Source organism: Rhipicephalus microplus, chromosome 1, assembly GCF_043290135.1.
Source record: "Rhipicephalus microplus isolate Deutch F79 chromosome 1, USDA_Rmic, whole genome shotgun sequence".
NCBI classification, from domain to species: Eukaryota; Metazoa; Arthropoda; class Arachnida; order Ixodida; family Ixodidae; genus Rhipicephalus; species Rhipicephalus microplus.
In genome coordinates this window covers 228,700,895-228,728,894 of record NC_134700.1, presented here as the reverse complement: position 1 = coordinate 228,728,894, position 28,000 = coordinate 228,700,895, and the positions used below count along the sequence as shown (strand labels likewise).

The window sequence follows — 28,000 nt, the reverse complement described above, 5'->3', positions numbered from 1 at the left end:
AACTTACTCCATGCTTGTTACCTTCCTATTCAAAGATTGTTTACCTAAGTCACTTGACTCAAGTTTTGTTTTCATTTGTCTAGAGGGTGGTCTAGAGCGTCCAGCAGTCGTCTGTTTCGTTGGTTCTGTGTGCACGCTCTTGTGATTTGTATATGTCATCTGTAAACACCAACAACGTTTATATTCATTGATCTTACACGATGGATGGGCTTTTAGACAGCCTTTCGACAGGCTTAAGAGTCTCCCTCGATGAAAACAGCACCGCCACCCCTCATCCAAGATTTGCGTTGTACAAGTTAAAGCACAGCGCATCATCGCAAGAAGCGCGGAGGCAGAAGTTTTTCGAGGAGCAGAAAAAGTGAGCTTGACGTGATGGCCCGCTCGATGTGGCACGCCATCTGAGTTAGATCTTTTGTTGCAACAGGAAACGGTCCGACCTGTTCGAGCATGCACGCCGCCTTGCTCTTGGTTCGGACGATCGGGGGGCCTCGGGAGACAATGAGGAGAAAATGGATTGCACGGTATCCCGGACTCGGAGCAACGCACCAAGGCTATACAGAAACAGGGTACATGTGTTTTCTACTTTCCTCGAAAGAGGTGCTTTCACCGAAGATATAGTGTCATATAAGGATGTCATCCGTGCCAACCTTTTACTGCGCGGTCTGTCCAATCCTTCGGTGCAGCCAAGTGCTCTCATGTGTTGACACTACCCGTCAGCAGCTGTGCCTTCAAGAAATACCCTGATGAAAATACCGCAAATTCAAAGTTGTAGTACGAACTCTTTTAAGGACTGCATAGAAAAAAAATTAACTTATCCTGATATGTTGCCACCATGCAAAGCAGAAACGGGCCGAGTATTTTTGTCAAAAAGGTGAAGTTTGCGCGAAAACAAAAATATGCACTTTGAAATAAAGAGGGTCTTTACTGCGCGCCACTTTCTTTCAATGCCATTTAAAGAATTTCACGCAATGCTGCTAAATGCTAAACATTCTTTTATTTTTCAGCAAGGAACATTTTGTTTAAAAGGCGAAGTTTATTATAAAGGGGACCGTGAAATGGTTTTTGAAATTTTGTAAGTGTTTAGGCTACATTGTCATCAAATGATCCGTGCCATAAATTAAGCTCTGCACCGTGTATCAAGGCAGCTATGAGCAATTCTACAGTTATCTTTCTGCTCACCACTGCCTCCCCTACTCATCTCCCCAAAACACCCATTCATGGCTAGCGACAAAAGCACACATGGCTGTGCTAGCCTCTCTGTGGTGTGGCCTATGCGATTAGCTACGGCAGTGGTCCCCTGTCAAGGAACAGAGATGACGCCTGCCAAGTGGTCGAGATCACCTCAGCCAGTTAGCGCCACACAACCAGCTGTTCTTATTTTACTCTCCTGTGCATCGACTATCTGCAAAGGCCGTGAAGTACGCACACATAGTATTTAAAAATGGTCACCGATAGGCACAAACTCAGGCAATGTGGTTGTGCCTTCGGGGATGAAGCTACAGTGCAGACACGTGAATCTTCGCATTGATCTGATAGAGTCAGACACTCACGGCACCGACAAGCTGAAGCAACTTTGCTCACTGTTTGTCTTACTCGATGTTGTAGCCTTACATTACTAGATTCGCAGCACACATCAAAGCTAGGGCAATGGTCTGAGAAACCTCAGGTAAACACTGTTGCACAGCTTATATCAACATGGAGCGCGTTGTAACGCAGGTAGATGAAGCTTGCTGACCAATTAGGGTAGTGACATGCATTGGACATATCCAATTAGTTCCGTCGCCGGTGCGGCATATCATGGAATAATGCTACATGGAATGGATGAGGAAAGTTTAAAGCTTGTTCAGTTGAGCCGCTGCGATCTGTACTCTGATAACAATGAATTGTGGTAATAAACTGCACAGTTGAGGCAAATGCTTAAATATGTCAGCAAATGATTCTTAGGACTTGTTTTACCAGCCCAGTGCATTTAGACAAAATCACCAAAACTTTGCCTCAATCCCTTCCAAAAGAGCTTTCTTTATTATTTCTTTTTTGCTTTTTACACTCGAAAGGGTGGATTTTCGGGCTAGTTGGTGCTTGGTATTCAACAATTCACACTGTATTATCACACTGTAGTAAGGGTGAGCTTCACTGCACGGAGATCAACTCACCATTGTTTTCGGAGGCAAGTACAAAATCACTCGCAATCGAAGAGGCAGGGTTTGCGAATTCAACTCGTTTTGTTTCCTTTTAAACACGTCTTGCGTGCTGTCGCACCATTAAAATGCCACTTAGAAATAAGCTTGCAGCAAAGCTAACCGTCTGTCATGTGTGCTCAGTTTTTTAGCAGCTCCTTGCAGTATATGATTTTACAAATCAGCACCAAACTCATGCAGGCAGACCATGCGGTAAGTGCTCAGAAGTATCACAGAAGCTACAATGTCTTCCAGCCTACTTGAAAAACAATTAGGTACAAAGCAAACTAAGCTGGTTAGCTGTCTTTTTGAAAGTATGCACATGATGCACCATATGATTCCATTGCCAAGATTTATGACTGATTGCAAATGTCCAGAACAGATGTTACCTGCACAAATGCCAATATCTTGTTTGATTATGTAAGAAAAAATATTGTATTTTTTTTGTTACAGCTGATGCTGTCAGAATGGCTTGTGGAGGTACCAGAAGACTTTGTCGAAAACTGGCTCATGGTTCCCTGCCCAGTTGCTAAACGCTGTCTTGTCGTTTCGTCGAAGGTACAGTCTCCTCCATTTTGCTACTCAATGATGATCAGATGTGGATGAAAGGGTGCAACCAATACTAGTGGTTTTCTCACTCAGCAGCTACATTTAATTGATTTCTACCAAAATCAAGGACTTGAAACATGGTGAAGTGTCCAATAATCAAATGGCCAAGCTATTCATATCACTAACACGAGCTTTTGTGAACTTAAAAATTATTCATACAAACACAGCAAAGTGGCACAAGCTTCACACATTCACATGATACAATACCACAAAAATCACTCTTATATCTAAGATATGTAGGTATAGGATAAGTACAATCAATAAAAACATTTACTTTAAAGGGGCGCTAAAACACATTTTTAAGTATCCATAGAAAGAATTCACAGAAAAAGCTTATTGCCTCACAAATTCAACGCCGCAAAAGTTCTAAAAATTTATCCAGTACGAGAGGAGTTACAAAAATTTGTCGCACACTGCAATAACATTCTCTCTTCTTTAGTCCTGCTGAAAGCTAAGCAGGCAGGGATGGCAGGAACAAACAAAATACGTCGCGTGTGCCTCAAGACCTCTAGCACTTTTTTTTTTTTTCGAATACACGGCTTTCTCAGTGCAATCGCACGAGCACATGTGGTCAAGTCACAATCTTCCACGGTGATCTCTGTAATGACCGAGCGTGCCATGCTCAAATCAACCAGTGGCTGATAGATGGCCTTCTATGAGTGATTTTTGAGCGCCTTCCATCATTCGTTGAGGGAAGAGGAAGCAATTTTCAGCTGACTTTGATCATTTCTTGTGAATTCGAAGCGGCGTACTGCACTATAACATTCGGCTTGCGTGTTCTCGGGAGCCTCTACTACCGATCTCGGCGTTTTCTGACCATGCTCAATAAGTGTTGCAGGGCCCCTTTAACGGACCCCCGACAGTGAAATTTGTGAATGTGACTTTTTACTGTAATTTGTAGCTTTGTGCTTGATAATCCAGAAATATAATTTTAAATGCTCTAACACATATAATTAATGTTAGCCTCCTTAATTATGGTCAGTTTTAGAGTGACTTCCAAACAGGCACCTAAGATCATAAGAAACTAGTATCCCACTACAGGTTAGCATCTGAGATAAAATACACACAAGCTTTGGGGATGATGAAAGCACAGTTTTCCAAATCAGAGCCTCGCTTGCGGTAAAAAATGAAATCATGGAAGTGCTTCCATATAAGTTCCGTCGGTTATGCATTCAATAGACTGTCGAGAGCGTGTCTTCATGGGGAGAAAAAAATAAAAGCATTCCTGGTGTAAGCATCCAGTACTGCTTTGAGAACAGATCGACAATAAAGCGAGAGGGGCAATGGCTCTTGTCGAGTGCTAGTCGTGATATTGTGCGTGCCCCATAAACTTCTCCGCGACATCGACACTACTCTCTTTACTCATGGAATGTCACACATGGTCCCTGAGCTACGTCATGCTAGTGGCAATGTCAGGAGGCGCTGCAACTCAGATGAGCAGTCATTCTTACTTCAACACCGAAATAAATATCCTAAAGGACCCCTGACCCCAAATTTGGAAACTCAAGATGCTTGTATTGTTTCACTTTATTGCATGCAGGGCCACCATTGACCGGTTATTAGTAGCGAGGGTTGCCTAGAAAATATCTAATTTGGTTTTGAAGTAAGGGTGCGGGCTCTTCCAAATATTCAGGTATAATCGACATTCTCTCTGGTTTCACGTAGATCCCCTTGTGACGTTACAGAGTTTCAGAACATTTGTGGGGCGTGCACAATACCTCGACTGGCACCCGACGAGGACTCTTGTTTATCACCGCTCTCGCTCTGTTGTTGGGCTGCTCCCGAGGTGGTTTAGGCTCCTTAGTTAGGCCAGAGATGATTTTCTTTTTTCTGAGGGGGACACGCTCAAGGCACTCACATCGGTTCATTCTTCACCGCTCGCAGGTCCCCCTACTTGGAAACAGCGTGTTTCAGTGTCACCAAAGCTTGAGCACACGTAGTCTCAGTCACTTCTCAGTCGTGGGGCGCTGGTTTTTTTATGATATTTAGGTGGACGTTTCGAACTGATGCAAAATAATTTTGAAATAATGCCGCTAGCATTTATATACGATGCATTAGAACATGCCATATTATTATTTCTGCATAACCAGACGCAAAGCTACAAATTACTGTAAAAAACTCTCAAACAAAACTTTCGTTGTCAGAGGTCCTTTAAAGGGTCCCTGAAACACTTTTTTGAGTAACCATGGAATTAATTCACAGGATAATCACATTATCTCACAAATTCAACACCGCAAAAATTTTAAGAATCCGTCCAGTACAAACAAAGTGACAAAGATTTGTCACAGGCTGAAATCGCATTCTCTCTTCTCTCATCCTGACAAAAGCACTGGAAGCTAAGCAGAAAGGCATGGGAGGGGCAAACAAAAACCGTCACTCGCGTCTCGTGACCTTGAGCACTTTTTCTTTCTTTTTTTTTCTTTGAATACACGGCTTTTTCAGTGCGATCATGCGCGCATGCCTGGACAAGTGACGGCCTTTCGCGGCGACCTCTGTAACAACCGAGCGTGCCATGTTCAAATCAGCCAATGGCTGATAGATGGGCTTACTACGAGTGATTTTTGGGCTTATTCTGTAATTTGTCCAGAGAAGAGAAAGCTATTTTTAGCTGACTTTGATCATTTGTTGCGAATTCTAGGCCGTGTGCTGCGCTATAATATTTGGCTCGCGTATGTCGGGAGTCTCTACTACCGATCGGCAGCGTTTTCTGAGCATGCCCAAAAAGTGTTGCAGGGCCCCTTTAAAGGCAATGTTTGCCACTGATAATCTCTCAGAAGTGTCCACGTATGCAGGACACGCAAACAACAGAAACATCTCGAGTTTGCAATTTCGGTATCAGGGGTGCCTTCAACTTTTTGTTCCTTCTGTCTCTATCTGGTCTCTTACTGCACACTTCTTGTAATTTTTCTGTGAAGTCTTCGGGGCCCTTGCAACTAATGAAAAATGCATGATTGTATATAGTTAGCAAAGTGCAGGAACGATTTGGTAGGTTGGCTTCACATGCTAGTGCAGCAGCATGATTAGATAAAGTGCCGATTGTTTACCTACTATGTAAATTTGATCAATTTTCACAATTTTTCTAAGCATAACTCAATTTATTGATTCTGGTTTATACTGCAGTGTCAGATGAAGAATACAGAAATAAATGTGATTTTAAGCTTCCATGCAACGTTAAGTTGTGTTTACTGAGGTGCCGAATGTGATTGCTAGGTTGTATATTTATTTATTTATTTATTCAGAATACCCCTAAGGGCCCTCTCACAGGAGGGTATTACATAGGGGGGGGCTATAACACATACAGGTACATGAAATGATTAATAGAACCAGAAAACACGCAAACTAAACACCATACAGCTACTAAATACATTAGAATAAATATAAGGTCAATATTCTTACCACATAATCTTAAATAATCAGAAGAAATAATATGAGTCAAACAATAATAAAACTAAAAAAAAATATTTTAAAATTGAACTACACAAAGAAGGAAATAGAGTCACAAGAGTACAATAAAATGCAATCTAGCTTACTACAAACACACGTGCCATTAAGCATAAAGGAATGGCAACATCACCAAAAACACGTGTGAAAACTGAATTAGGCAAACGCAGCAATAAATAACACGAACCATGAACATACGCAGTTTCTACAAAAAACACGGTTTGCAGAAGAAAGAAAAAGAGGGGGGAATACCGCAAAAGGTTCACACGCTTGCACTCATGTTTAGTAGGTTCTGAAATTCAGTGATATTGGTGACGGTTGCAATGTTTGAAGGTAAGTCATTCCACTCGGTTATTGTGCGCGGTATGAAGGATCTAGCATAATGAAAAGTGCGACAAGGGAAGCATTCGATTTTAAAGGGATGATCGCGGCGCGGAAAGATGCCAGGGGGTGGCCTAAAGAAGTCCTCGTGAAGTGATGTGTGATGGTAGAGCTTATGAAGTAGTGATAAGCGAGCAATTTTACGGCGACGTGATAAGAGTTCCAGTTCAGCACGAAGTTTCAATAAAGTGACGCTGGTGTGATGTGAATAATCAGAAAAAATAAAACGTACAGCACGGTTCTGCAGGGCTTCGATGTTTTCAATAATGTAGTCTTGATCGGGATCCCAAATGGCTGAGGCATATTCTATTTTAGGACGGATTAGGGTGATATAAGCCAGTTTACGCAAGTGTGAGGAAGTGTGTTTCAAATTACGTTTAAGGAACCCGAGTGAGCGATTTGCTGAAGCAAGGGTGACGTTAATGTGGTGATGCCATGACAGGTCAGACTGAATGTTAACCCCAAGGTATTTATAAGAAGTCGTAAGCTCCACTGAAGTATTATTTAGTAAGTAAGACGTTGGAATACGGGACGCTTTTTTAGTAAAACACATTAGCTTAGTCTTTGAAGGATTTAGTGTCATTTGCCATGCTGTGCACCACGAAGTTAAAGAGACAAGATCAGATTGTAGAGATTGTCGATCAGTTTCAGATGAAATGGCACGGTAAATGACGCAATTGTCAGCGAAAAGCCTAACTTTAGAAATGACTGAGGAGGGTAAGTCGTTAATATAAATAAGGAAAAGCAAGGGACCAATCACACTTCCTTGGGGAACTCCAGATGAGACTTCAACAAAAGGAGAGTTAAAGTTATTGACAGACGTGAATTGTTTTCTACTGGAAAGAAAGGCTTGTAGCCAGGCGAGAACAAGTGGGTGAATATTAAGCTGCCTAAGTTTTAGTAAGAGCCGATGATGAGGGACACGATCAAATGCTTTTGAAAAATCAAGGAATATAGCGTCAGTTTGAATGCCGGCGTCCAATGATGAGTGCAAGTCATGGGTAAATCCCGCGAGTTGAGTTTCGCATGAATAGCCCTTGCGAAAACCATGCTGGTATTTAAAGATAATATTGTGTTCCTCTAAATAGGAGATTACCTGGGAGTGTATAATGTGTTCCAAAAGTTTACATATGGTACTAGTTAAAGATATGGGTCTGTAATTAAGCGGGGATGAGCGATCACCAGATTTAAATAGCGGCACTACTTTTGCTATTCGCCAGTCGTGAGGAATGGTGCCTGATGATAACGATAGAGAAAAGATTGCTGCCAAAAAGCGATAGATACCTGAGGAAATATTTTTCAGTATTTTGTTATTGAAGCCATTATGATCGGATGCAGACGAAGTTTTCAACTTTTCGAGTAAAGATATGATACCAGCTTCGTCAATTATTATTTCAGACATATTAATAACGGCAACTACATCTATGTTAGGGCATGAAGTAGTATCCTCAAGAGTAAAGACTGATAAGAATGTATCATTTAATAACTGAGCGCATTCGGATTCCGGAACAGGGCTTCCATCAGTATTAACGAGATTTACATCAGGTTGGTTACTAGGATTTATCGTGCGCCAAGAGCGCCTAGGGTTATTTTTTAGCATTGATGACAAATCATGGCTGAAGAAACGACGACGAGTAGTTTTTAAAAGGCGTTGGTATAACTTGTCACATGTTTTATAACGACACCATGAATCTGATAATCTGTTTTTGTCCGCTACTCTGAACAGTCGCTTTTTTTTTATTATTAAGTCGACGCAGTTGATTATTGAACCACGGAGCGACGTTGCTTGTTTTTATGGTAATGACTGGTATATATTGATCAATTAAGTTTGAAAGAGCATTTTTAAAAAGGTTCCAGTTATCTTCCATTGAACGCGACAAATGGTTATCTAAAAACTCTCCAGTGAAACTGGACAATTTGGCACTAATTTCATCAAAGTTGGCACGGTTGTAACACCTTATATGCTTGTTGGTAACTCTCCTTTCGTTGAGTGAACATATTAAGTTTCCCGTGATTATGTCATGATCAGAAAGACCATCAAGATGGCCTATATCAGTGAAAAGATCGGAATGAGAAGTTAAGAGTAAATCAAGAATGTTTGCGCATGTGGTCGAGCAACGTGTCGGTTTTTCGATAAGCTGGCACAACAAAAAGTCACGAGGACTGTGACTGTGAGGAATGTGAAATATACATTAATATATTTTCATCTGTATCCTGTATGCTTTCAGGCTGGCTATAATTTTAACAAACCATTGTTTAGCTTTGAAAAATGCTTTGAAGTTCAGTACTTTCAAATATAGGGCTCATTAGGGACAAGTTTATTGACTTGAAAAATGTCTATTTAATTGTCATCATGAAAGCTGGTGTGTAGGGTAACTTCCCATTTTACTAACTGACCCTTGATCACTGTATATATTTTTAGTTGAAAAGAAGACACAATTATATATAAATTCACCCTTTAGGGGTCAAAGACGTCAACCGCCCATAGCCACTAGACGGTCAAAGACATACCTGTACGTCATTGCCTGTATGTTGAAAACGCACACCTTTTAGGGGCGAAGCTCCTTAAGACCTCAGAATATCCGCCGTCTCCCGTTTCTCCGTAACACGTCTTCATCTGTCTGACATTTCTGAACCATTTTTCATGTAACCTTCAACTTATAAGCAACACAGGGCGTTGGGGGTAACCGTTTTGCATGTAACCTTCAACTTATAAGCAACAGAGAGTGCTGTGGTTAATTGTAGATGTGATGGCACTGCTGTCAACACTATATATATATAACCACGTTTTATACCACACATTCTCTTCTCTCATATGGACGAAGACGAACGCAGGAAAGCGCGACGTGCTGAGTATCAGCGTCGCCGTCGACGGGAAGCTACCGCGGAGACAAAAGAGAAGGAAGCGGATGCAAAGCGGCGACGGCGACAAAAAAGTTCTACACCACAGACTAGGGCTATGGAAGCAAAGGCTAAGTGGGAAAAACACCAAGCTGACGCGCAGTTGAGACAACTTGAAGCGAATGCAAGGCGGCAATACTGACAAGAAAATTCTACACCAGAGACGATAGCTAATGAAGCTGTGATTATGAAGTCAAACGTAACCCGGAACTCGGAACCTTATATCAGCTATAAAGAAGGATCACTGCTATATCACAATCGGTCTCAGCACTATCTCTTTGAATAAAAAATATATAAATATCACAACCACTATCAGTCTCAGTACTATTTCAACTTTAATCACAATAATCACCTCTGAAAGCTTCGCCCCATAATTATCTTCAAGCAGCTTGAAATGCAGTGATTTTTTTTGCAATCAGTTTTAATGCTTGGCACGTGCTGACACACTGTGGAAATATGAATGTTTTTTGCGCTGATCTCTCTCTCTCTTTTTTATAGCTTTACTGCTGCAATGCCTCAGCAGGTTTCGGTTTCGTCCCTCGGCTGTGCTGATGCCCAATGACATATACGATGCCGCTGTGATTGTCTTGCAAGTTTTGAGAATGGCTCCTCAGAATCTGGTTCAGTAATGGTCAGCCTGTTACACGAGGAGTTGCAAGTTAAGACTCTGATGTTAATAAGTGAGCGACATGTCAAAAGCACGCATGGCGAGATGACGCTGAGTGGATTGAATGTGGCTTTTCTCCCCCCCACGTTTCCCTTTCACGTCGCTTCGTGCATTTATTTTCGTGCGTCTGTGAACTACATAGATGTTTATTGAAATGCATAATTTTTTACTGTCGTATAGGGTTTTTTTATAGAATTTATCTTGATGTTACATATGAAAAGAAACCATGTGGATGTCCCCACATAAACAACATTTTCATCACTTTATGGTCGCCCTTAAAAAATTACGACCTTTTTCGTTATCAGATTCACCTGAAAAATTGAAATGAGCAATAAAAGAAACTTATCCTGGTAGGTCACACTTGGCGATGAAAATCGACTTGCGAAGGTTAAGGATAGTTATGATCTTGGTGTATTGGAATTAATTAGGAACCTTCATTCTTCAGTATGTGCTCATAATAAATGTTGCAGCTTTCACATATTTTCATTCATGTTCTTTCTCATTCTCTTTATTCTTTCAGGGCTCAACAAAATCTTATGCGAGGAACGGTTACCGTATTGCCATGTTTTCATCACTACTTCCAGGCGGAAGCAAATCCTCGGATGGAAAACACTCAGGTTAGCACACTGCACCCTATCTGCTTTATGTGCACTTTTGCTCAATGAACAAGTAACAAAATCTTTGTGAACCAGATTTGTTTAGAAAATGTGTGCCAAAACAGCAAGGGATCAACTAGATACTTTTTTTTCACTACATTACAACGATTTTACAGTTCAGGAAACCTGTTACCACTGCATGATGTTAGTACCCTTCAGCACATGTTATGTTGGTGAGGCTATGCAGTGCCGTAACAGTGACTGGGTTATTATGAAGTTAGATGGCTGGGAGTTGAATCCCTGTTAATGCTCTGGCTGAATGGTTGCACTTGATACTGTTACGGCACTTTGAGGGTCCCACTGCAGTCGCTTGACTTTGGGACCCTCGTCTGCATACTACATTCTACGAATTTTGTATTTTGAATGAATGAATAAACTGAACTGAATAAACTGTACCAGATTGTGAAAAGGGTCCTGTTTGAAACTTCCCTGCATGGCAGAGATATCACATCAGGCAATGCAAGTCTTTCATGCTGCACCTGTTTATGCATACCCAGTGTGGCTTTCAGACATGAAACACTCGCTGACAGCTCAGTTATAAGGTCAACATTTAATGAAAACTTTGTTGCATGATTGGGTATGTTACGGGGAACCACCTACCAATGCATCGATTTATTTTTATCTATTGTTTCTATTTTATTTTTCATTTATTCATATTTTGTTTGTTTACTTGTCTTGTTTTTCTCACTGCTGAGTACCGTATTTACTCGTGTAACACATGCACCCCCAACTTCTGTCGTCAAAATCTGGATTTTCCTTTTCTCCCACGTAATAAACACCCCTCCTACATTCATCCGCTGCAGTCCCACTAACTGACACCTGGCACCTCCTTGCTCGTTGTTTCTCTTTCGTTTATTATTATGCCGACTCCCTTTGGTCACCTCGACTGGCACCTCCCCCCCCCCCCCTTGCCCACTGCCGCACATCGTATTGTTCTTCTTTTCTTCTGCGCGCAGCACATCCCCTGTCTCTTTTTATTATTCGTTTGCCACAGCGGGATTCACGAATGGTGTGAGTGCAGAGACTTTGCAACTGATAGGCACACAGCGAGTGAAGGTCACGAAACTGCCCACGCCAACCGAAGGTCACTCCTGCAAATAGAAAACTTTAAGGCCCACCCACACGCCCGTGATATTAAGAGCGACGAGGACAGGGTTTGCTGTCGCCATGGCTGTTGCGAAGGGCCATTCGTCACCAACGTGTCGCAGGTTTCGGGAAAACCGGAAAAAATTGCTTGTCACCCAGAAAATATCGTGTCGATTTCGGCAACATGGTAGCACCCCAGATTCTCGCTTCAGTTGCAATTTGCTCTTCATGTTTGTTATCCACACGTACTTCAAAGAATGGAAGATATTGGCTACCTTTTCTACAGTGACTTCGCATGTGAATAGCGAGACGGCAGCTGTATTTTTTCATTAATCTTGATATGGCGTTTTGTTTTGGATGCTTCAGTGGTAGCTTCATGCAATGTCAATGGCGCCGGTGCAGTCGTCGTGTGATGTTGCTTTGAAGTTGGCAAAGTGCATCGTAGCGCATGCTTTTGGGCGCCCCTTGAGATTACAGCAGATACCACTTTTGAGGTTAAACGATTGCAAGAAAAGAAAGAAGAGAAACACTTTTATGGAGTGCGCGAGGGGTGTAGGGACAGCTTGCAGAAGATAGCGCATTCAACGACCAACAAAGAAGCGAAAGGCTAAGCGACCTAACTTTTTTTTTTTTGCATTATGGGATTTCTCGCTCATCCCGAAAATTGTTCGTAAAATTTGCCCTGCATAGTAGATGCACCTCCACCTTTGCTCTGATTTTTCTAGGAAAAAAGTGTGTTCATTGTGTGAGTAAATACAGTATTTTGTTCTGTTATGATTGGGCAACATACCTTGTTGCGGAATGGCAGTGGAACCAACCCAACGAGACATGTTCTCCAAGAATCGCTCAAATATCAAAAAGATTATAACATCACTATTTAGAAAAATAGAGCTTGTACACTACATTCGTGTCAAAATATATTTAGTACTATTCTGATGCTTCATGACCAATTTTACTCAGAAAGACTGGCAATCAAATATCAGACTAAGAGTCATTTTGGGTTCTTCAAGCAGCACGACAGTCCTCTGTGAACATTTAACAGCCACAAGTCAACTGCGACTTTCATTGCACAGCGGGTAGTTCTCGTGGCTGTTTTAGTTAGGAGAAGCCACCTCCACTGTAAAACAATTAGTAATAGCTCTATCAAAAGGACCAATGTACACACATGGCACTGAGCGATGCATGGCAGATAGGCTTTACCAGGGCACCGTCTTGTGAAATAATTGCTGGAAGACAGTAAAATGCCAACACTTAGCATTAGAACATAGCTCTGAAGTTCCATTAGGTGTAGCTTTGAAGTGAACCAAAAAAGGTGTAATGGCTATATCGGCATTGGAGGTTCAGCAGCGGTGAAACTACCAATGGAGCCAGGGCTAACCCACTGTCACTAAATGTCCATGTCACCTTGCAGCAGCTCCAGAACAGCTTTCAGAACCATCCTCTGTGCAGCAAAGAAATCTTGCATTTCACAAGCAAAGCTGCCACATAAGAAGTGTATGGCAAATTGTACCGCTCATGTGGATGGCCATTTAGTATACTTCATCGCAATATGTGGCTGTCTTGTGGTGGAGCTTGCTTAATTAAAGTTGGTATTAATAAATGCAAGTATAATTTGTGCTGTACAAGCCATCCACATTTTTAAACCTGCACCCCGTGCTGCCATATGGCCTAAGACAAAATCAGCAGCCCGATTAGCTAAAATTGTGTAGATATTCTCTAAAAGTCAGTATATTAATGAAAAAGCACTTTGATGACATAAATTTCATTAACTGAACTAGCATGCTTAATGTAATTATATTAATTTATTTTAGTTTGTAAGCACATATAAAAACATTGCATGTAATAAATGTAATCATCAAAGCATGGTGGTATACAACGTTTAGGCAGAGAGAACTATGGCGGAGACCGATAATGCACACCTCCAAGTTTCAATAAAGCTCCATATCATTTTGGATAATAGGAAGCCTGCAATTCACATAGTACTGCAGAGTTACACAACGCACGTTTCCCCCCTCTTCCCTCCTGGTTAATAATGGGCACACAAAGACAGTGTTTGTTGATACGATAGGGGAAGGGGGGTTGAAGGAGATAAATAGGGGAGCATGAGGGAGACATGCACGTTACGTTCACACCTTGTACACTCACGTATGGGGCTAATGTACTCAAGCCTGCTTAAACATGTGTGACTTTGTCAATCTTCTAGGTTGGGAAGAACATTTCGGCAGAAACCAGTTGCGTGTGAGAGGGGCTAGGGAGAGGATGTAGATGTTACTGCATCCTGTGTTGAAAAGAAAATGAGAAGTCTAGGAACTTCACAAAGATCAGTGTATATATTATTTTTTTGCCTGCCAATCAGCAGGTAGCCAAAAAAGATCAGTAGATTTACTGAAAAATAATAGGTTTGGCATTAATGCTTGTACCATCCCAGCTTCCCTCCATGGCATGTACCACTTCTCAAACTCTTTGCCCTGTTTGACAGAATACGTCAAAGCAGTGGCATTTCATTGACATGGATATTTCCAATTACTGAAGTCACCACATTCCAATTATAAGTCGAAAGAATTATGACTCACTGCAGTAAATTTTTGTGTAGTTTAAATATTCTTTTGAATAAGCATGGCAGTCACAGCAATGAAAACTGAGCTTGGATGCTCTGAGCTTGGATGTTAAAGTAGTGCAGCATTATTTTCTCACACTGCCATAGGCAGTGTCAGAAAATATTAAGCTAAATATTGTATTTAACTATTGGTGGCGATTTTAGTAAAAGCTTTATACCAGCAAGTATTGCTGAACATGGTCTGCATAGTATGTTCTTACATTTTCAGCATGAATCCTGGATATGGCAATCCTGATGGTGTGACTTTTTTTTAGATTTCTGCCTGCTGGATTGTGTCTTCTCAGAATTGCATCGGACGTACTACATTCTCGACCTTTTGTGCTGGAAGTCGCACCCTGTTTGCGACAGTGAGGTAACGAATTTGTTAATGCGTTAAAATGCTTCACACGGCTTTGCCTTGTACCCGCCATTACTTACACATACAGCATTAATATTATATGTTTCTACCATCTCCACATTGTCAGACACTCTTATAGCAATAATAGTTTTATTAAGGCATGATGTGTAACAAGGAGCAGCCAGAGCGCCACGAACTTTTGTATGTGGGCTCTGGTAAAATAAACCACCTACTAAACTGTTGCGATGCTGCACTATTGGTTAAAACAACTACACTTGATCCCTCTTATAAAAGATATGCAACAGGGAACCATTCTTGTCACTTATAAGGGGTGCCTTTCTATAAGCAGAGTACCACTATGCATATTGTTATCAACACCTATTTCAATATAGGCACCCCGGTGTCTATCCAGTTGTCTCTTACATCAGTGTCTCTTATGAAGGGTTTCAACTGTAGTATGCTAAACTGAATCCCAGATGTTTCCACAGAAAGGAAATCAAAGAACCTTAAATGCCATGATTTGATTTGATTGATATGTGGGGTTTAACGTCCCAAAATCACTATATGATTATGAGAGACGCCGTAGTGGAGGGCTCCGGAAATTTAGACCACCTGGGGTTCTTTAACGTGCACCCAAATCTGAGCACACGGGCCTACAACATTTCCGCCTCCATCGGAAATGCCCCTAAATGCCAGAAAAGAAATACGTTAGAAAGTTTATCAAAAAAAACTATAGCCGCACTTCTCTAAGTACCATGTGCAGGGCTAAGACAGCTGCAGGTATTAGACATTTTTGATACATTTCTGTTTTCTTGTTCCAAACTGCTTCAAAAGCATAAAAATCGCGAAGCTTGCGTCGATGTGCTCTGAAACAGCCTCTAAAGCAAGAATTTTGATGTCAAGCTAAATTTCAATGGGGGGAAAAAGGCTGAGTTGAGTACATGATTTTTCGAGTAGCGTCAGAAATACTAAGAAAATAAGACGTGCCCAGGCATATTTTCTTACTTTGCACCTTTCTGGTGATGATCGCTACCATTGTGCCGTCATATTCTCTTCTAGACTGTTGTAAATATGCGTGACCCCGTAAAACTGTGCTACTGGGCGTCGAGCGTGCTGCTTCCAGGAGCTAGGCTGTGTATTCTGGTGCTTAATGAAAACCATCAAGTTGGCCACCCTAACCGAGTGGCATGCATAGCAGGTTTGACTCAGGTTCTTTGTTGTGCATTGTGCGTTCTTCCGGTCACTGCGATTTTCATGTCGACACTGCTGTGTGCAGTCACTTACACGTGACAGTTTGTCGTGAGTGAGTACGTTGTGGCGTAAACATGGAGTAATCCCCTTGGATGCGAAGTGTCTCCTAGATGCTCTGGTGCATGGGCTCTCAAACTTGATTCCATGAGCGACAGATCGCATGCGACCCACTCCTGGTTTACCCAAATTAGCTATTAATTTATTTATACAAGCGAGTTCTCATTGTATTTAGCATTTAAAAAAGCTATTGCACATCATATCCGAACATCAGTGTCTGCCAGTAGCGAAAGACCCACGAAAGATGAAACTTGCACAATTTGCGAATGTGTGGTGATAGAATGCGCGTTCAAACCGTTTAATTGATAATAATGGAAACCTCGGCGCCTAATCGTGACTCAAGATGTGTCTGCAATCACATGGCACAGTTTTCATGAACGGTGATTTGCCGCTGCTCCGTTTTGTAATCAAAACTTGCGATGAGCATTTTACACTGCATGACTGCTTTATACAAGCTTTTAAGCTTAGCTTTCGTTCAACCACTGTTTCGGTCGGCGGCCGTTCCGCAGTGTGACTGGCATACCTCCTTGTTTTAGATGCGAAGCATCTTTTTGACTCACGTGTGTAACGTGAGTCAAAAACTTTCGTTCAACCACTGTTTCGGTCGGCGGCCGTTCCGCAGTCTGACTGGCATACCTCCTTGTTTTCGATGCGAAGCATATTTTTGACTCACGTGTGTAACACCCTACACACGTCCGCACGAATGCGCCGCAATGCGTTCGCCTCACTGCAATTGTTGGAGCGGTGCCAAGTAGGTCAAGTCGCAGCTGCGCGTTGGGGTCACGCCCCCCTCACACGCTTCTCTCGCATATGCGCGTTAAGTCACTCTCACCCGCCGCACGTTCGCCGCAGCTGCGAGCTTCTCAGCCTGCTTGCAACACACTTCTTTCTCACTTTACCCTCTCCACCGCCCACAACGCTCAAGCGCACGTTGAGTAAAAACATTCTTTTGGCTCGTTTATCTGCGACGAAACACCAAACCCAACCGGCCTCCCATGTCTTTGCGTTTCAAACAAACGTTCACTTCAGTAAACGCTACACCGAGTTTCGCGTCAAACCGTTCTTCCAGCACCCGCGTCGATGCCTGTTGCAACCGGGTCAGCGCCGAGCGCACACCGCTGCTGCTTTGCATCCCATCAGAGTTCTTTCCAGGGAGAGGGTCCATATCTTTTTTTTTTCTTTTTCTTTTTTTTCAGAAATCCCGCATCTGTATGTTCTACAGTTCGTTTGCCTAGACACGCTTACATGCACTGCATGATGCAAGCATTTTACAGGAGTGGCGGAGCGGCGCGTGCAATGGCATTTGGTATTTAAAAAAATATAACAAGCCAACATAGGCAGTAATAATAACGTGTGGTTGCCTGCATCATGCGGCGTGATCAGCTTTCACCATTCACTCATCGCTTAGTGTCATACGCATGCACTCTATGAGCTAGTCGGTACAGCGAGGTTTCTTGGCTCCCGCACCGTACTCTTGAAAAGGGTCCTGCGTGAGGTAGCCGTGCACGGTGATGCAGCACGCTTTTGTTGTCTGTTAAAAGCTTGCAGTTCAGCTGACATATGGCAACTGCACATTTGAGCAGATAGAGAAGCAGACATACAAAAAGTCAAAGCAGTAATGCTAAATCATGTCACCATTCTTAAGCGAAGAGCCAGTATCATGTAACCACGATTTTTGAGCAATCATAATTTTTGTGATTCTTTTCAAGTGTGATGCATTTTCCTTCTTCAAATGTTTCTTCAGAACCTAGTTTTCAATTTCTTTTTTTAATACTTATTATTTCAGATGTTGTTACAAAGGCTAGATAGATCATGTGGTGTGTAAAAAGGTAGTGCAGTTTATACCTGGCGATAATCTGTTCAAAAGCTTTCTTTATAGTCTGTTTGAATGTTATGTGTATCATAAGCCAATTAAAATATGAACGTGTGCCCTCACGTTGCTAAAAATTTGTTTTTGAAGCTCCTAGGACAACATATCAAGTACCGCTAACTGCTCCAAAGCAAGTTTCATGTGCTCCAAAATTGAAATTTTGCTGCTCTAGTAAATGCTCCCAATTCAGCCTCAGCCGTCTCACCCTTGCATGTGTGCCGGAAGACTTTTCTAACCAAGCATGCCCCTTTTCCATCTCCCTTCCACTCTTCTGAGCAAAATTGGACTGCACCTTCATCATTCACCTGTGTTCCACGTGAAAGATCCTATCATTCCCTGTGAGCCGGTGTGGGTGGGTGCTTAGGTGAGCCTGGAAAAATTATGAAGACGTGCGCTGTGTTATCATATGCACAGTTACAGGGGGGGTGGTGACATTCTGTGTTGGAATGAGAGGCCAGTGGACAGAAGGGGAAATGGCATTAATACACCATGTCTTGGAGTTAGTCCGCGACAGGTTTAACGGCTGTAGGAGCAAAGGAGAAAGAGCAATGTACTTTGAAAAAACCACTGCTGCTTGCTACAAGTAATCAAAGCAGGTGGTGCAAGTTGCATGGGTCATAATGACTACTGGAGGAAACACACCAGTAGCTTCTGGAATGATATAAGAAGGTTCTTTGCACAGCAATACAGCACATGTTGGTGTACTACTCTTTTCAACATCACAAAAAATTGTATGAACACAGAGTGACCACACCTGAGTTATCATTGGAGCTGTGCAAATGGCACGTGAGCATAGCTTATGTGTCACCATGCCATCTAATATGTCCCCACTAGATAAGAAGATAAGCTTTCTGAGAAAAAGTGGCGTGTACACCAACTCACAGCATTTCTTTCAATTCCTTTATTATTTGCATTTCTAGCATAATTTTTTTTTGTTATTCAAATGCTCCTGCTTTCCGTTCCTCACTTATTTTAGTGCTCTGGCTTAATAAACTCATTTGAAAGTCAGAGCTTGTTTTTGTCTGTCACTGGGCCTGTAGTCCTTACCTTAGTGAAAGGTCTTGTGTGACTTGCCACCTTTTCCAATCCACCTCTTTTAAAATTTTGTGGAGCTAAATGCAGTTTTGCTACTGTACATTGTTAACAATTTGAATGCCTTTCTTTTTTGAAATTGTAGGCAGAATTTCGGTTCTACTGGCTTGACGAGAAATTAAATGAGATTCCTCAGATCAAGGAGACCAGTGATGGCAGCAGGGGCTGCCGGTTTGTCACGTTGCCACGGTATCCTTGCACCAAGGAAGCCATTTCTGCTCTAATGAACACGCCACTCCCTTTTGAGGATGAGGTATGGCTGAACTCTGAATTTTTCAGAAACTATTATTTCAGTAAAACCTGTTATTATATTTAGTATAGGACCAATGAAAAAGATCAGATGACCCAAAAAATCGTTAACATCCAGGAAAACTTCTTGGGATTGGTAAATTCGTTTCAGTGCCCAAAACAATGAAAACAAGGTTTTACGATGAAGTAAACAGTAGCAGTAATTCAAAGTAATGGTAATCTGGTACGAATTATCATAATTTCTCGCATATAACTTGCCCCAGCATATAGCCCACACCCTCAACTATAAACCACAGAAAAATATAATTTTTTTCAAATTGTTAAATATTGCAGATAAGCTGCCTTTCTTTTCTTACTGTGAGGCAGTGCCATTATACCAACTTGTGTCCCACACTTCGTGTATAAAATGCACGCCGACTTTAGCTTTGTACTTTCTGTATAATCCGTGCTAGTTATATGAGAGAAAATAAAATATGGGGACATTGCAAAGTTGAGGTGTGGCACAGCCAGAAAAACATGTGTGTGCCCATTAGGAGGCCTATACATACGTGTTCTGTAGGGTCACACTGACTATTGGTCATCTAGCCAAGCACTGATAAAGCACTGTACGCAATTATGCTGTCTCTTGTGCACAACATTTCGTTACCATTTTTGGCAGCAACCCATACTAGTCAAACGAAGTGCCATCACATCTCCATGACATAATACACGGGACATGAAATGTAAATAAAGAGCAGCTAAGGAATGTGGCTCCCCGCAAAGTTAATGGTGTTCAAGTTTCATGGCTTAAGAGCTGGAAAAACCAACCAACAGGAATGTATGAATAAGATTTCTGTGCTTTTCATTGAAAGTTATCTGGCCAAAATTTTTCTGTGCAGAACCTTGGGCCTATTTCTTCAGTAGATTGGTGCACTAGGCTTTTTGTACTGTTATAATGTACGCTGGCATGAGCTCAGTTAAATAGCCATTTTTGGTGATGATTCTTTCCACCAGCAGCAACCCTGTTACAGCTGTTGCCTGTAACAGAAAAATATATGAATTCTCAGCAGCTACAGTAGGATCTCAATGATACGAATTTCACAGGCGAGCGAAAATATACTTATCACCTGAAATTCCATATCTTCAATAAACTAGGAAAATTTGTTTCAAACCACCATATACAAAGAAACAGTTATTGCCATAAAAAAAAAACTCACCTATGTCTTACTTGGACACTTACAAAAGGATTCATCAGGGAAGGCACAGCTGTCTGCCACAAATATATGCATCAAAGCTTCGCTTGAGGCCAACTGAAACAAAGTACCAAGTCAGCTCAATTGTAGTCATAAGCGAATGACAGCAACACAAAAGCACTTTGTGCTTCTTTGTAACTTTAATGGCTTTAACTTACTGCTGCATTAGCAGTGTTCCTTTGGAACTATGTTGTTGCTATCAGTAGGCTTGTGCCAATAGTGAATTTTAGGTTCGAAGTGAATGGTCATTTTGGTCAAATAAGTTTGAATCAACTTCACGTAGTATATATCACATGTTATTAAAAATATAGGCATATTCGTCATGACCTCGCTAACTTGAACAATATATATATTTTTTTATTGAAAAGAGGCCTAAGTAAATGTCTTTTTTTTTTTGTTTTAAGGAAGTGGAAACGATTTTGAATAGCACTAGGATTTGAATTTTGGAAGAATGCAAGTGATAACCTGTAAACTGTGTTAGGTTTTAATATTTCCTATACTTAGAGCATATAAGTTGATATAACGAGCTTTTAAGCTAAAAAAAAAACAATTGATGCGAGGGTAATATGTTTATTAAAAGGGACACTCACCAGGTTTGACAATTTGGAGCCGACACTCGCAATGCGTAGACGAGGCGTTCATGATCACGTCTGCCAAACTTTGCAACGCTACGCGCCGCGGAAATGGGTCAAATTTCAAGATGAAAGCTGCTCTCCCTTCCCTCTGCCGCCGCATGTGTAGAGAATGAGGGCATGACGTAGGCGTAAGAATGGCCCTACGTACACGGCAATGCAGTGACGTTGGTCCTCTACGTAGACAAGTCTGCTCTGACGTTGTCAACAGTATACCACGTGACATGGCAAAAATTATTTAACACAACATGCGTAGATTATGTATTCATTGCTTTAAGAGATTAATAAAACTAGAAATAAATAATGAGATGCAATAAAAAATGTGCGCGTTTTTCTTTCATATTTTTATTGTGAAATGCTACGAGATGCGGGTCTAATGTGCCAGCGTTTCACATGCGTTCATGTCTACGCGGTCAGCGCATTGAGCAGACAACCGCCGTGGATCGCTCCTACGCGTTCGCGCACTCATTGCGCTCATCTACTTCACCGCGTCTAAGGCAGCGTTTCTAAACCATCCCGCAGAAACAGGCAGAAGACCACAAAACAATGCTGGTCAACAAGCGCACGTCACCTTATGGTCGGATGCTGGAGAGGGTGGGGAAGAGATTTGGCTTGCGAGCCCCGCTACGGTGGTCTAGTGGCTAAGGTACTCGGCTGCTAACCCGCAGGTCGCGGATTCGAATCCCGGCTGTGGCGGCTGCATTTCCGATGGAGGCGGAAATGTTGTAGGCCCGTGTACTCAGATTTGGGTGCACGTTAAAGAACCCCAGGTGGTCAAAATTTCCGGAGCCCTCCACTACGGCGTCTCTCAATCAAATGGTGGTTTTGGGACGTTAAACCCCACATATCAATCAATCAATCGAGATTTGGCTTGGGAAGGCTACGCGGAGGAGCGGCAAGGGTTTCAAGCTCGCCTCCTCTTACCCTCGTTTCACGCCGCTTCAAAAAACCTGTTTTCTCCGCTCGTAATGAACCGATTCGAAAAATTTTTGTGGCAAAACGTTCCTCATCGGACACCCAACAACTTCCACTGTCTAACTAAAATTCGGTATGTGGCCTGGTGAGTGGTCCTTTAACCTTGAAGTGGGGCTTTGCGGCAGTGTGGATGTCTAATAAGTAGATGTTTTCATGGCTTAACATTTCTTCACTGCAGTGAAACCACTTTTACAAGAAGAGACATACGAATAGATATACATTTGAATAAATGCTTTCACGGCACAGCCCTTTACAGCAGTGAAACCACCTTTACGGTGGTTACACGTGGACTAATATACATCTATTCAATCATTTCGAATAGCTTGAAATTTTCAGTCATTTAAATTCAAATGGAAATGACTTTGAATACTTTGATATTTGTTCGAGTATTCAAAGCATTGGATTACTCGCACAAGCCTAGCCATCAATGATCGTGCTGATAGCAACCCTGCTTTCGTGTGCAGGGGTTCCAGCAACCGACGTTTTGTTTACAATTCACATGGACTGGCCATGCACGCACCTTCAAAATTTTGTCGTTTCTATCTATGATTGCTTCTGCTGCAGTTTTGTTCTCAACAGTTGCGTTAAGTAGCATGGCTCTGACATGGCAAGCATTGGATGTGTGTGTACTTCCTGAGTTTCGTCGTTGCCTTACATGATCATGTCGATAACGACCGAGACTTCATCCACAGTGGTTGTGGTGAAGGATAACTGCACTTCTTACAGTGTGTATGCTGGCTGCATGCATATTTCTGAAGCTTCCAGAGGAAACTTCATTTTTTGCAGTCTCCCTCTTCATGGATTACCGACTTGCCCAACAGTCTGTTTTTCTAAGCAAGCTTCTGTTGCCCGTTGCTCGACAGTTTCAGTGCCCAAGTTCGTATTACCTGTCATGATGTGAAAAAGTGTTCTGGTTATCCAAATTTTGGCCGGTTGGACAGAACGAAATTCAGCCTAAGCATCTTACAAAATCTTATCAGGCCGAAATTTATATCAGCCAGGTTTGCATGGCTGCCCACTTCGAAATCCTCATCAACGGTGTATTGGGCACCCTGAGTACACACGGGGTGTTGCAGGAAGAAAAAAGACAGCTGCTCGCCCGGGCATCAGAACAGTAACGCGTCTGTTTAGAGACTGCTCCTCCATCTGAGGTACTGTGCTGGTTGTTCCACGTGGGCATTCAAGAATAATTCAAGCTGTATTATTAAACTGGTCTTTTGCATTACCAGAAAGGTTTGCCATGAAATGATGCTTTGTGAGGTAGAAAAGAAACTAAAAACAAGAGATTAGTACTGATTGCAGCTTTATGTTTCCCACACCAACTATCCCTAATGGTCATGCATTCATGTGTGCATGTTAGTGTGTTCAGGATAATTTACTTACATGAATTTGATTCTAAATTTGAAACTTCAAGGTATACTCTTTTTTTTATATCTTCTGTCATTCTGGTTCAGTAATATTTCTTAAAATATAGTAAGTTCAGCATTTCACAAAATGTTTGTGAGGCCCCGCTAATGTACTGTCAATGGTTATAGCCAGGTATTCTTATTGTATGTATTATCAAGCTTCATTTTTTGTTCTAGTTTCTTATAAACCTTAGATTAAGAAAACCAATTTCTAAAAAGAAAATGTCAGTAGAAGCTGATTTAGCATTCTTTGAAAAAGTTTTTTGCCATTAACATCTAAAAAGGGCACACCTTTTCAGTGGCTATGGCAATAAATGGTACCTTTGTATTTGAAGGCAGCACTGACACAAATTTTTTTTCCTCAACAGATGGATGGGTTGTTGTTCTACCACAAGAAAGGACATTACTTTGAGGGCGTCTCTCCTTTAGTTGGCTGGCTGAAGCCATACATGGTACCTGAAATTTTGGGAACGTCTGTGGACCCACACTATCTTGAGAAGCAACCACCAAAGCACCAAACAGATCTCAAGGAGAAATTGGAAGCCAACAAGTCTCGAACCAGAAGCAAAGTCGAGGCGATACAATTGAGTGCCGAGGACTGTGATACTGAACTATCTCATGAGATGGAGGCGTGATATTTCCCTTCTCTTTATGTGATGTGTGATTTCGTTGCAATTGACGGTGTTGAGAGAAAATCCACAGTGGAAATTCATTATTAAATCTAACTGCTCAAGGCAGCTTGGCATTATAAGCCACAGAAGATGCATCCTTTCATGACACCTCTTTGCAGAAACTGAGCAATATATGAAAACGTAATGTTTGAGATGAGTGCAGACATTCTGTTTTTGTTTTGTTGTCTGTGCACATGTCCGCTTCCTGTTCCGCATTATCTGCAACAAGCTTTGCTTCTTAGCCAGTGCCACGTCTGACGTCTTCACTTTGTCCTATTTCTTGTTTTTTCATGATGCACCAACCAGACCAGTGAAGCACACTGCTACAGGTAATATTTGCCCTCCAATATGACACAGTAAAGTTAGTAAGCGTATTCATGTCATACACTGAAGCTTGTTAACAGTGAAAATAATTGCCTTGCAATAAGGCACACTGCATAGGGTCTCTATATATGATATAGCATTAGACTTAGACTAGTATTCTTTGGAAAAACAGCGATGTAGGCAAGTTCATTAATGTTCATTTTCAAGCAGTTTGCAGCGCAAGCACGCAGATGCTGAGAGAAAAAAGACACAGCACGGTAAAAAAAGACTTTCTTACTTTCCTGTATCCTTTCTTACTTCACTGTGTCGTGTTTCTTACAGCACTTACATGGTTACGTTGCGAGCTCCTTAAGATGTGGCATTTTATAGTACCATTCAAAATTATTTTCTCGGTGTTAGGCTGCAACTCCTTGATTCAGCTTGATACTCCTATTAGTGCCAAGGAACTAACTGAAGGCAAATGCAACTGAAGAAGTCTGCAGTATTTCTTCTTCAAAGGCAGATACACACAAGCCTTCACCAATAGTGGGTGTGCCTTCCAGGTTGACATCATGGGCTGGACAATCATTGCCAACTAACATTCCAGCAAAGTGAGGTTCTCCTGTCATTGTGCATCAACAAGATGCCATCGCATCAGAGCAACCACCAAAAGAGGTAAGGGCCACCCCTGATAATGCCTCCACGCTCGCCGCTTCTCAGTATTACCCAACGCCCGTCCCTTCCTAATCTTATCGAGTTCACATTTCCCCTTCTCAAGCTACGACATAACTTCAGTGCCCACCAAACATGTTCAAAGGGTCATTGACCATGCCCTTGAAACAAAGGGATACAAAGGGTTTGCAGCATACAGATCGACCAACAAGATTACTGTGCACTTGGCATCTCTCAATGATGTGCAGAAACTATGCTTTTTAACATCTATACCGCTGTCAGAAGATTGAGAGCTGCCTGTGCAGTGCTACTTTGCATTGGGCTCTAACATATAAAAGTGTGTTGTCTATGGCATTGACCCTAATGACTCTCCTGAGATAATAAGTCGCGAATTGTACTCCCCGACGCACAGGGTTCTTTCAGCCAGATTTATGGGCAAAAATTATACTTGCTTAGTAACGGCGCAGGGCCCCCAACGTATTCCGGACAAATTTTACTACTATGGGTGTTTGTTGCGCCCCAAATCCTACCTTCCTCGGGCAATATTCTGTTACCGTTGCTTTCCACGGGGACACATGCAGGCATTGTGCCCACAGCGTACTATTGACCCAGAAAGGCTCACACTTGAGAGCCAACCACGATATCGATGTGGCCTATATAAATCCGATGAGCACGACATGACAAGCATAAACTGTCCGAATAAACAGAAAGCCACAGCAAGACTACGAAAGGCTATACCAGAAAACAATATAGTAAGGACTAACAATCGCTTCGAAGTTCTTACTGAAGAGCCGAAGGTACTCACGGCAGAAGACACACAAGGCTCCGAGACACAACTGTACTCTTCTGTGGTTAAACAAGGCAGACAGACGCAGACAATGAAACCAAAGTTAGCTGAACCACTGCTTGAATCGGATGATGGCCATGAAGATATTGACGCTTGGATTGAAGCACTGGCCAAATAAATTGAGAGACTACGCAAACATAAAGAATTGGTCATTCTGAGGCATCAGGAAACAGGACCTACACTCAACAAATCACTGAGTGTGCATTCCCCAGTTACGCCTGCAGCCCACATGACACAACGAGTCAACCAAGCTGTTTGGACAGCAGTTTTGGATCAGCTTGCTCAACTGACGTCACTCATACAGAATTGCTTGCATCATGGCTAACTCTATGCAGCAGTTGCCACGTAATGGAATTCTTCGATGGAATTGTCGAGGCTTAAGCTCCAAGTTAGGAGAAATCAAAACCAAGCTTGAACACAACAAGCTACATATATGGGCGCTACTTATTCAAGAGCATAATAAACTGTGCTCCCTGTACAATTTTAATGCGTATCATAACCTGTCCATTACAGATAGGCGTGCTAGGACTATGGGTTCAACCCTGGGAAAAGTCGCAGTGTATGTGTCATCGCCTATTCCTCATACAATGATTTCCAGTGTATGTGTTATCGCCTATTCTTCATACAATGATTACTTTGGCACCATGGTGCAGTGGCACTCCGGAAGTTGTCGCTGTCTGGACACGACCATTGAAGACTCCTGTCATACTAGTGTTTTTTTTTATGCCAGACCACATCGCACACGTCATAACTTGGGATGGATAGCACATCTGCATTCTACGTACCCGGGGATTGCTGTCCTCGTAAGTGGAGATTTCAATGCTCCACATACAGATTGGGGATACAAGCACAACTTCCAACAAGGATGCCAGGTTAAAAACATCATGACTGATGCCACGTTTCCTCTGTTGAACTATCACGCTGTGTCTACCTGCTCTGTATGTGCAACATCTGAAACGCACGCTCCAGATTTCACATGGTGGTCTGGTCCTGGAACGCCGCAATGGCAAGTGGAGCCGGATACCTGGGGTATTGACCATATGCCAATCATTATTGGTTCACAGAGAGGCTGCATAAGGAAAATTTGACAACGCATAGCAATTACGCATTAGGATAAATTTTGGGAATAATCAATTGATAAAGTTCCCACAGTGCCCACAGAAATTCTTGCCGCTTTGCAAGCACTGTTCCGCAGTAACACAGTCGTGGCCACCGTTGACGAAAAACAACCTCAACTGGACCTCGCTTCTTTGAGACTGGGCGAAGCGACGTCAGGCGAAGCTGTATGCGTCAAGGAATCCAGATGTACCAGGTAGCCGTGTACATGCCAACCATTTAGCAGCAAAGGCGCGTTGGCACGAAAAGCAGCTTTCTCAGCAGCGGTGGCATGAGTGGTGTGAGAAACTTGGATCTGGCATGAGAAACGGAGCCCTTTGGCGTACGTTCCGGTCGATGGAACGTGGTCACAAGCAACGTGAGCCTGCAGCGAGCGCTAGGTTATCGATGCAAAGTATGCCACAAGAATTTGCAGAGCAGGCTGCAAGAGCGTTTTTTCCGAAGTATGATGGCGCATCTTCTATAACCTGCCCCGAAATCGACAAGCTTGACCCAAGTGCCAAATTCGATATATCCAGTTCTTTCGGCATGGCCGAACTAATAGTGGCAATTAAAACTTTTTGCCAAGGAAGAACACCTGGTCCCGACGGTATTCCTTACAAAGTTTTCAAGAACATCGAAGGTGAAGCTCTTGATGCACTTCTGCAGGCTATTAATAAAGTATGAGAGACTGGGGATGTTCCATCTGTTTGGAAACACTCAGTTGTCGTTCCGATTTCAAAACCCGGAAGGTCGTCAAATCACCTGCAATCTAT

At 42.2% G+C, this 28,000-nt stretch overlaps 2 protein-coding genes across 2 annotated transcripts in view; one reads left to right on the top strand and one right to left on the bottom strand.

The window, feature by feature from the left end:
- LOC119166621 (SH2 domain-containing adapter heavyweight) overlaps window positions 1-9,231 on the bottom strand; it is a 232,187-nt gene extending 222,956 nt beyond the window's left edge. Inside the window, exon 1 of the mRNA XM_075891526.1 lies at window positions 9,120-9,231. The gene's annotated coding sequence lies outside the window, so the exon portion shown is untranslated. The remainder of the gene's footprint in view (window positions 1-9,119) is intronic.
- On the top strand, window positions 19-24,558 carry Snup (snurportin-1). Its single transcript, XM_037412361.2, has 7 exons — window positions 19-358; window positions 425-566; window positions 2,631-2,735; window positions 10,697-10,793; window positions 14,790-14,887; window positions 19,228-19,395; window positions 24,005-24,558. Exons 1-7 carry the CDS (start codon window positions 201-203, stop codon window positions 24,269-24,271), a joined length of 1,035 nt encoding a protein of 344 aa, XP_037268258.1. The 5' UTR covers window positions 19-200; the 3' UTR covers window positions 24,272-24,558.
- Window positions 24,559-28,000: the final 3,442 nt, after the last annotated feature.